General features: G+C 22.8%; 1 protein-coding gene across 1 annotated transcript; it reads right to left on the reverse strand.

Annotated features, from left to right (window-relative positions):
* Positions 1–1,179: 1,179 nt before the first annotated feature.
* On the reverse strand, positions 1,180–8,159 carry LOC126900722 (serpin B10-like). Its single transcript, XM_050676640.1, has 8 exons — positions 8,034–8,159; positions 7,782–7,923; positions 7,534–7,716; positions 7,220–7,427; positions 6,953–7,161; positions 5,899–6,084; positions 5,200–5,344; positions 1,180–3,035 (listed from the first exon to the last, which is right to left on the reverse strand). The coding sequence occupies exons 2-8, from the start codon at positions 7,851–7,853 to the stop codon at positions 2,914–2,916; spliced, it is 1,125 nt and encodes a 374-aa protein (XP_050532597.1). The 5' UTR covers positions 7,854–7,923; positions 8,034–8,159; the 3' UTR covers positions 1,180–2,913.
* Positions 8,160–10,834: the final 2,675 nt, after the last annotated feature.

Below are 10,834 nucleotides of genomic sequence, written 5' to 3' on the forward strand. Positions count from 1 at the left end.
TTCGCGTCTACTACACCGCTAATATTAATCAATAAATCTCTCGTAGTAGAACATTAATAACATTATTATCAATATTATTAACTATTTAGATTAATTCTAGAAATAATAAGACAATACATTTTACTCCCTACACATAAACTGAATAAAGTCGGCCCGTCTCACAGTGGAATGAAACGCCGATTTAGGCGACCAAAAGTATCATTTTTTAAGTCACTTAAATTTTTTTTTTTAGCAAAACACATTAATATCATACTTAAGGGTTTTAATACAAATTTTCAAGGGTATAAGTTGATTTAGTGAAGGTGTAGAGCTATTTTAATGTTATACTTCTAAAATTTATCCGTATTTTCAGTTATTTTGAGTTTATTTTTGTACATTTTTTTTTATGCCTTAAAACATAATTTAAAATTAAAAAATTTGTTTATTCCTATTAAAAAAGATATCCTTTTTCAAATGAAAAAGAAAAACAAAGATTTTTTTTTATTTTTGTGGAATTAAACATATTTATACTTAAAAAAAAATCGAATTTTTTCGTTTTTTTCTCTAGTTTGCTCGTATAAAGAAATTAACTAAAAATTACACGTTAATCCATACATGTGGCTTGTAGAGCAAGTCATTAGCTATACTATGAAAAAAAAAATTTTGCGCTCGATAATATTTGAACTGTACATACTGCATTTACCTAGAATAAACGAGTTTTTTCCTAAAAATCTTATGTTTTACAGGATTTTACTCTATAAATAAAATTAGTCATTATTTATTATTAATTGTTATACGATTACATTGATATATAAATATGAATATTTTAGTTTTATACATTTAAAAAATAATTATGCCATTGATAAATTCATGTCTGAAAATGAATCATTTAATTGACNTTTTACATTGATACATTATTATTACATTGATAAATTCATGTCTGAAAATGAATCATTTAATTGACTATTTAATTCATCTTCTTTATAGTTGTCATCATTATGAGGGAATATTACTAACATCAAGGCAACTTATTCTATAACTTAGAATATGGTAAGATGTTACATATATGATACAAACAAAAAGAAAATAATGTTATGCAGTTAACTAAAAATAATGTTTATATGTTAATTAATAATAATTTATTAGTTACTTTTTTAACAGATCCCTTATACATTTATAAGGGTATACATTTTTTTTTAATGGTAAAATACATTTTTAATTCACTTATAAAATAAAAAAAAATCTAATTAAGAAAAAACAGGTTGATTACAACTTTTGAACTAGTAATTTAAGTTATTAAAAGTTTTAAATATATTTTGGAGGTGAGATATAAAATATGTTAATTTTATCCTTGCGCATTACTCAACGTGCTCTTTTCCATTCTATTTTTAAAAATGTTAATAATTTCCGAAGTAATAGTTCAAAAGTTGTTATCGACCAGTTATTTTCTTATTAGATCTTTTTTTTATTTTATAGGGTATAATGAATGAATTGAAAAAATACTGAATAATTGATAAATCAAGAAATATATGAAACTAAAAAATACAGAAAAGAAATTTCTGAACATAATTATTATTTTAAAAATAATTCAGTGGTTAAAAGAATCACTCTGCATTCATAAATAACTTTATTCATAATAATCATGATTAATTACTTTAAATAACTTTACAAATTGCCTCACAGAACTCTAGTTCTGGTATTCATCAAAGTTGGTTTATAGACATACCTTAATGAAGACGTCAAAAAAATTTATTTTATTTTTTAAAATAAATATTAGATTTATTAACATGAAATATTATGCTATATTTTTCACCGATATTACGTTAATAAGGATAAAGTAGTTATTTTTATGTGTACCGATTGTGTTAACTTATTGTAATTTTGCAAACATGTACATTGAAGGAGATTTTAGAATTTTCATTCTAATAAGAAACTCAATTACAATGTGCCGCTAATGAATTTGTCCTGCAAAAATGTTGTTTAAATGAATCATATTCATTCTCAATTTATCATATTTGCTTTTTAAAATTTTAATATTTAATTCCTAATAATATTATGCACTAAAGCAGTGGTCGGCAACCTTTTTTAATTCTCGGGCCACATTTACAAATTAAAAAGAGTTCGCGGGCCAGATAAAAAAAAAAAATTTATAATTACATTATTTATTATGCAAAAAAATACTATCTAAAACTTAAAATAATAATATGACTTATATAAAATACCCGTACCAAAAACGCAACGTTCAATTATATTTATACAAAATGATATTCAATTAAATTAGTCGATTTAGAATTTAAAGCGGGCCGTATTCAATAGCCACGCGGGCCGCCGGTTGCCGACCATTGCACTAAAGCTCTACAAGGAATTTAATTTTCAACTTTTTGAATATCTTTGTGAAAATCACTTTCACATCCATTAATTTTTATATTATTAAGCATTTTAACAGAAATACAATTCAATAAAGAATACTCTTTATCAAACATATCATGTTTTAATTCCATTGAATAATATTATTCCAGAGAACACCTATAAAGTATTCATTTTGATCAAAATTTACTGTGTAAACAAAAAAATATTCATTATTTTTAATTATTTTTTTAAGTTGTTTTACGATTTATAAAGCAGTTACACTAGAATAAAAGTATCTTTCTGAATATTATCAGAGGAGAATTTAAACTTTGGTTTCCCTAGCTGATAAACTGTTGATAGAACAGTACAAAAAAGATTACTGTAAATCATTATTAAATTGCATTATGACGAGAAATGTATTATATTTTTCTAATAAAGTAATATTAAAACAAAAAAAAATGGTTTTCATTATAGAACATTACATAGTCATGTTATCTTGACCTGAATATGCCTGTTGTCTATTAATGGTTATACCAACTTATACATTTAAACACATATTTCTATTTAATTTATATGAGTTCAAAATTAAGGATTAAAACGTCCCATGAATATAATATCATTCTTTTGACTAGCAATTACAAACATGAAAGGATGATCTGCATGAAAATTAACAGCTCGATGACCAGCTAAGGGTTGAATATATACTCCTAAAAAAAAAAAAAAATAAAAAAAAATAAAAATAAATTTTAGATATTGCACATAAAATATTAAAAAATAACATTTATTTTAAATACAAGGGAATCTTATTAATAATTTAGACTATATCTGGACCACTGGAATAACAAACCAAAATAAAAAATGGTAGCACAGTAGGGTCGAGGCATAGTATGGATATGGTATAGTTGGAATAAGTATAGATGATATCTGATAGTATTTAAAATCACTATTATAAGAAAAGCTTCGATATAAATTTGTATATACTGTTTAATTCTATGAAATTTGTAAATTATTACAAAAAAAACATCAACTCCTAATTCCTTAATTATATCCTATTAACAGTTCTTTTCTTTAAAATTATAATATTAAAATAAATTCTAATTAAAGTAATTAAACTTAGTATGAAATTGTTATTCAATAATTTAATATTGTAATTTTTACGGAAAAATTATAAAAATAATAAAATAGCTATTTTATCGCAAACTTGTATAAAAATTGAAGAGCATGATACAAAACTTTTTAGAAAATAATTTGTTAATTATGTATAAATGGTAAAATCAGAGTAAAAAATATGCATGCTTCACTAAATCATCTTTTCGCACTGTTTTTAAATCTACAATTAGACTTTTTCTATCACTTATAATTTTTGATATTATTACTTATTAGTAAAAAAATAAGTAAAAAAGACCGATCCCAAGTAGTTGGGATTAAGGCAAGGAAAAAGAAGAAGTAAAATATGAATATTTACATAAAAAAAAATTATTAAATACAAAAAAAAAAAAATTGTTTTTTAATTATTCATTTTGATTTTTAATATGTGTAAAAATTATCCATGCATAATGTTAATTTAAATCTATTTTTTTGGTCCTTTAATGTAGGTTTTTATAAATGTGTATAATGAACTTTTTACCATAATTTTTTTTAGTTCAACTTTCAAGTTTAAAATCTACATAATTAAATAATAAATTATATGAGAATTATAAAAACTCTATTTTTAAAATAAGTATGTTATCCAGAAAATTTATAATTACTATTTACAGAAAATTTATGAAAAAAGCTCAATATTTTTTTGCAATTTGATCGTAAGAGATCACTTAAATAGAAATAATATTAATCATTTTTAAGTAACTTTTGGTGTTTAAAATGATTCTACAAAATATTCAGATAATTAATATCTGAAATATTCAGAACTTAATTAATTTGTATCATTTAATTTAACTAAAAAAAACCAATCAAGTTGTTTTCAACTGAGCGTATTATAAAATTATAGTTATATTGATTATAATTATAAAAATCTATTGTTAAATTTAGGTGAAATTAAAAGTCGTTTTTCTTTTAGAAATTATTTATACTGAAACAAGTCACCAAAATATTTTAAATATTATACACTGGTAGTAGTAGGGCATACATATAGAGTTGCAAAATTAATAAATTAAAATAATATGAAATAAAAAGTATAATTATTTAATATTGTAGTGAATCATATTATAATATCAAACCTAATTCGACAATAAATACTTTAAAAACAATGATTTTAATTGTCTATATAGAAAGTGTGGACTAAGTATTTTTAACTGATAAAGTGATAATTTTTTTCAATTCTTGAAAAGTATTTCAGAGTCTAACTATTAAGATTCATTTGTAGTTAAGGACCATTTTCTTAATATGTATGTATTCAATTATAAATATTTATATATATGGTCTTATAGTAAGACTTATATAGTACATAAACCCTAATCCAGCAAAATTTAATATCCAATTATTTAACTAATAAATTTTAATGAATTTTTAATATTCAACATTAGCACCTGTGCAAGTTCAGGAAAACATAGGAAGTTTAAAATTTATTATGTATAAGTTAACTCTAATCATCCATAGTAACTTATCTTAGAAAGATGATATTATATGTGTTTCCAAACATAATGTGATTATAATATTCATGAGTTGTCTAATTGCAAGAGAACGTATTTCCATAAAATATTTTTTTTATACATACGTCCTTCTTATGCAACTGGATGACTCACTTAGCATAAAAAAAGAGAGAATGTAAGATGTTTTCATTGTCCACTTTGGACTTAGTAAAAATTTGTTATTCATTTTTTATAATAAAAATAAAAATTTATAATAATTATGATAAAATTTTCAGTTTAATACCTGTAGAAGACGCAGCTTCAGTTCCATCTTTATTAACTTCAATATACGACTTATGAACAATTTTATTAACGAATAATGTTTTTTCTAATGAAACAAGTATATTTGAAAAGTTTGCATTTTTTGTAAACATTGTAGAACAACCCATCTTAAAAATCAAATAGAAAATTGAAATATAAAGGGTAATCTGAGAATTATGCATCACTCAATTACTCGTAATATAATAATTTTGAGGATTTTCATTGTTTATTTATCCTTTAGCATTTTAATTTTTTACAAATCTTTGTTTATCTGATATAATAATTTAAATTTATAATTCTTGGAATATAGTTATAGTTTGGTATACACTATTATCAAGCATGAACATTGGTATATACTACCGAGCTATTTATTGATTGACAACAGTTATTGTCAATTATTGGTATACTAAAGACTGTTTTACTTATTAGAGTGTTACTCATAACTAAACTCAAAGAATTAAAACATTAAATTATTATATAAAATAAACAAAGGTTTGTAAAAATTTAAATGCTATAAATTAAAAAAATAGAGTTAACACCAATATAATGCATAAGGGATGAACTAAAAAAAATACTTAATGATGGAAAATACAAAAAAAAATTTTCAAATTATTATTATTTTAAAAGTAATTGAGTGGTTTATGATTCACAGATTACCCTGAACTAAGCACAATTGTCTTACTTCAATTAATGTGTTTTTTAAATCATATGAAAGTTCAAGTTGAAATTGAGGTAATTTAACATTGACATCAAAGGTCTTCAATTTTTTTGTTAAATCCTTTATATTTATTTTAGATAAATTTAACTCAAGATTTCTCAAACCATCATTTGCATCAGGTAACATAATAACCATTTTAAAATTATAGTCCTAATAAAATAAAATAATAATATAGATTAATTAATATTAACGACCTACCACCATAATCTAACCAAAGTATTTTTTTTCATGAGAGCCACTTGATTTCTTTTAAAATACTAAGATTTTTGGATTTAGTTAGTTATCTCTATGTATTTAAAATAAAATAATTTTTAAATCTACCATTTAAAGAGGTGTCAACTTTATTTTTATAAATGTCGACATAAGCATTAAAATAGCTTATAAAATAGAAAATTATCTAATTAAGAAATTTAAATGGCTGACAGCAACTTTTGGATCAGTGCATCAGAGGATATTCACAATTTTACACCTAGGCATAAGCTGAGTGGTCGAAAAATGACATGTTAAAAATTGGCCATTCATTTTCTTAATTAGATAATTTTTTATTTTGTAAGCTAATTTAATACATATGTTGCCATTAAAAAAAATTTATTTAACACCCCTACAAAATATAAGAAATGGAAATACATAAATAACTAACTAAATCCAAAAAACTTATTATTTTAAGAGAAATCAAGTGGCTACAAATAAAACAGCCACCAGTATATTAAATAATACAATGTAATAACAAAAAAAGATTATTAGACATTTTGATGACTGGGATTTGGTCTTTTGATTGTTATTTCCCTAGTATAGATTAATGCACTAGCACAGAAATTTAATTCAATAACATTAAGCTATGAAAGTTTTCTTGTCCACATCATTCAAAGATGTACCATATGAAAAAGAAGATATAAGAATAGTCTACATTAAGTTTTAACAAATTTAGTTTTAAATTGTGAGGTCTAACTTATTTTAAAAATGTTCGATTTTATCACAGCAATACTTAAAAAATAATGAAAATGATCATAAAAATTACTTTGTAAGGTAATTCAACAACTGAATACTTTAATATCTTATCATGAAAGTAATTTAAATGTCTGTTTAAATTCATCATTGAAACATATTTTTTTTGGCTTGGTGATATATAAAAAAATTCATTTTGAATATTGCTAAACTTGTATTGCCAGCTGCTGTTAAAATGAACAGCATTAGCTAATATTAAACTAGAATCCTTACTTATGGAACCTGAAAAAATGACATTAAATTAATCAAAGAAGAGATAAATCAAGATTTTTAATACTACCAAAAGGCAATAAATTATTAATTCTTCCATTTGTTTTACTTTCAACCCATTTATTTATCAAAATACGTTGATCTTCTGCTTTTTCTTTAAAATTTAACTTTGCAGTTGTAGATTTTAAATAATGACTAGTGTTTTCAACATACTTATGTTTTATTTTAAATGAATCATCAATAAAAATACCAATAGCAAACTTCAATACATTATTTTCCTAATAAAATTTAAAAAAAATGTAATATATTAGTAACACTGAAATAAAAGTTTTTTTTTATATATAGATGTTTTCCAAAAGTTGTATAATAATTGAAATCTTTTACTGTAAGATCATCTAACAACTGTTCATAATTTTCTAATAATTTAGTAGAATTTTTTTTGGTAAGATGTATTGTCTTCAGTATTTCATCATAAGTCTGAGTAGCTGCTCCAATGCTTGCCATAAACATAACTATATGAATACTTATTGGAGAAAAAAAAATACTGCCATCTAGTTCGCTTAATTTCTAGTTATTAATATAAACATATAATTTAATAAATATATTTTTAAATAAATTCCATTATGTGTTACCGAGTAAAGTTCAATTGAGAAATCATTATTCGACAAACTAATCGATTCAACATTATTTAACATAACTTCCATTATTTTCAACTTTCATTAAAAAAAATATTTATAAGTATCAGTATGGATTATTTTTGTTGTAACGATTTGACTACAATAGACATATAATTGTGATTAAATTTTTAATTATAAGTAGGTAATTCTATAATGATAATATTAATTATACAAATTATTATTTTAGTTAGATAACAATAAAATTACATTTAATTTTTAATACTTCTGAACTTAAATATTTTATTTTGTATTATGTTTATCATAATAACTTGTAATGATCTTCTAAAATGATTTCATTAAAACTACAAATTAATATTTTATTCTGGGATTTCCATAAATGACTCATTGTTTTTTAATAGGTAAATAGTTCGTTTCTCGTGATAAGTTGGTCATAATTTTTTTAAATAAATAGATAATTAACATAATATCCACGTTAATGATTTTTAACGATCAGTATAGCCAATATTATTAAATAACATATAGTCGGTTAATATTATGAAATTTACTAAATAATGTAAATTAGACCAAGAGTCCAGACATTTTATTAAAGAATAGATCATAACCATATGCACAGTTTCAAACTAAACTTTTAGGACATTTTACTTAAATTTTCTCCTTTTTGAAAATATTTCCATATGAATTTAAATGTAATTTTCATAATTATTTTAAGAAAAGGGGAGCTGTTACAGAATTAGGGAAGCTAGGCTGCTTTTAGACCTTCCGAATTCTACCAACTAATCCATGATTTTATGCAATCTTCATTACTGCTATAGATGCTATAACAAATAGACCCGTAAAATATAATTATTTTTGTATTCAGGATAAGTATTTGAAATAACCCAGCACATTGGGGTCGCGACATAATGGGGACGTGGCATAGTTGGATCCATTTTTACAAAAATCTTATTTTTTTATTAACTTTAATGTTAGTTTTCACCATGAAGACAAAATAAAGTCCGATTTTTTTTTTTTAATATTAAAGTATATTACATTAGCTTTAATTTAAGATATTTATAAAAGTGTCAGTATTTCTGGAACAATTTAAAAAATGAAGTTGAAAAAGTTGTACTTTCTATACGCATTTTTTGTTTTGAACCCTCCTATATATAGGTAAATGGTTCGATTTAAAAAAAAAGTATGTTGAATGAAAGATATAAATATAAAGTTAAACGTGTAAAATATAAAATCGAGAATTTTCATACAAAAATAGCATTTGGTAGCCGTTTTCACCGTGAAGACAAAATAAAGTTCGAATTTTTTTTTTTTTCATTATAAAGTATATTACATCAGCTTTAATTTAAGATATATATAGAAGTGTCAGACTTTCCGGAACACTTTTAAAAGTTAAGTTGAAAAAGTTGTCATTTTGAATCCCCTCTGTGAGCAGGTAAAGGGACAAATTTATAAAAAATATATACAAAATGATAGGTAAATATATCATGTATCTGTAAAAAAAAAATTATATCGATTTGTCATTTTTTGAAAAAGTTATGGCAGTTTTAAGTAAAAAAATATTGAAAAAATTTCGAAAATAAGTGATTTTTAAATTTGTAATTTTTTTGGAGATTTTCCCCATTTACGGGGAACGAGGGAAATTTTTTCAATTTTTGAGGGTATGTCTTCGACTAGATACGATTTATGATCTTTTGACATATCATTGAAAAAAATCGGTTCGATGAGAGCTGAGAAAAAGTGGTAACACACGCAAAAAAAAAACCCAGCACAGTGGGGTCGTGGCATAGTGGGGACATTGCATAGTTGGGTCCAGTATAGATTTAATCTGACAGTGATTAAAATCACTATCATAAGAAACGCTTCGATGCAAATCTGTAGAAAGTGTTTAATTCTAAGAAATTGGTGGATAATTACAAAAGCTACATTATCTGCTAGTTTCTTATTAATACCCTGATTAAGATAAAGTATGTCGAATGAAAAAGGGATTATTAAAAAATATTATTTCTCATAAAAAAATTGTGTTGATTCGTACACTTTTCAATGAGTTATAGCATTATAAAGTTAAAAATGTAACCAACCCAACCCAACATCAACTCCTATTTCCTTAATTATATCCAGATTAGTAATTAGTTTAATTATATATTATATAATTTTTATAATTAATTATTTTCAAATTATTATTGATTTTTAATATGTTAAAAGTAATCATTTTGAACCTACTTCTTTTTGTTCTTTAAAGTGAAAGTTTTAATAAAAAAAAAATNGTAATCATTTTGAACCTTACATCTTTTTGTTCTTAAAAGTGAAAGTTTTAATAAAAAAAAATTAATTTATTACCATAACTTTTAACTCAACTTGCAAGTTTGAAATAGATATTATTAAATAGAAAAAAATGAAATTGGTAGATTATTTCAAAAACAACAATAACACTTATTCCCTTAATTTTACCCCGATTTATAACTATAATATATGAATACATAATAATTACAGTAATTAAATTGAGTATGAAAGTGGTATTCAATAATATAATATTGTAATTTTTACGGAGATATTATAAAAATAAAAAGGAGTTGTATATTCATATACTTTTAATGCGTATACAAATTTAAAGGAATTGATGCAATACTTTTTAATAAAAAAATTTTGTTACTAATGAATAAATACACTAAACAAAAGAACTTTCATCAGAAAAAAAAATATACTTTTCTAAATAAACTTTTCGCGGTGTTTTCAAATGTGCAATTAAATTTTTTCTATTAATTCTAAGTAAATTAATAAATTATAAAGTAAAATTATTTACTTTTATAGTTGAATCAGACTATTTCCCTTTATACAGAGGGTATTCAAAATTAAAAGATGCATATAGAAAGTAGAACTTTATTAACTTAATTTTTGATAGTATTTCGGAAATACTGAAACTTTTATATATATCTTAAATTAAAGATTATGTAATATACTTAAATAACAAAAAAAAATTTCGGACTTTATTTTGTTTTCATGTTGAAAAAACAGACATCAATGTTAATAAAAAATTATTTTTTATGTTTTTTACT

The sequence above is a fragment of the Daktulosphaira vitifoliae genome, unplaced genomic scaffold (assembly GCF_025091365.1).
Source record: "Daktulosphaira vitifoliae isolate Bord-2020 unplaced genomic scaffold, ASM2509136v1 Scaffold_3, whole genome shotgun sequence".
Lineage (NCBI taxonomy): Eukaryota > Metazoa > Arthropoda > Insecta > Hemiptera > Phylloxeridae > Daktulosphaira > Daktulosphaira vitifoliae.

Excerpts from the sequence above, each read along its gene's own strand:
- LOC126900722 (XM_050676640.1), bottom strand. The coding sequence starts at position 7,853 with ATGGAAGTTATGTTAAATAATGTTGAATCGATTAGTTTGTCGAATAAT. Across the intron at positions 6,085-6,952 it reads TTGTTGAATTACCTTACAAA|GACTATAATTTTAAAATGGT; the intron begins GTAATTTTTATG and ends TTATTTTATTAG. Across the intron at positions 3,036-5,199 it reads TGAAGCTGCGTCTTCTACAG|GAGTATATATTCAACCCTTA; the intron begins GTATTAAACTGA and ends TTTTTTTTTTAG.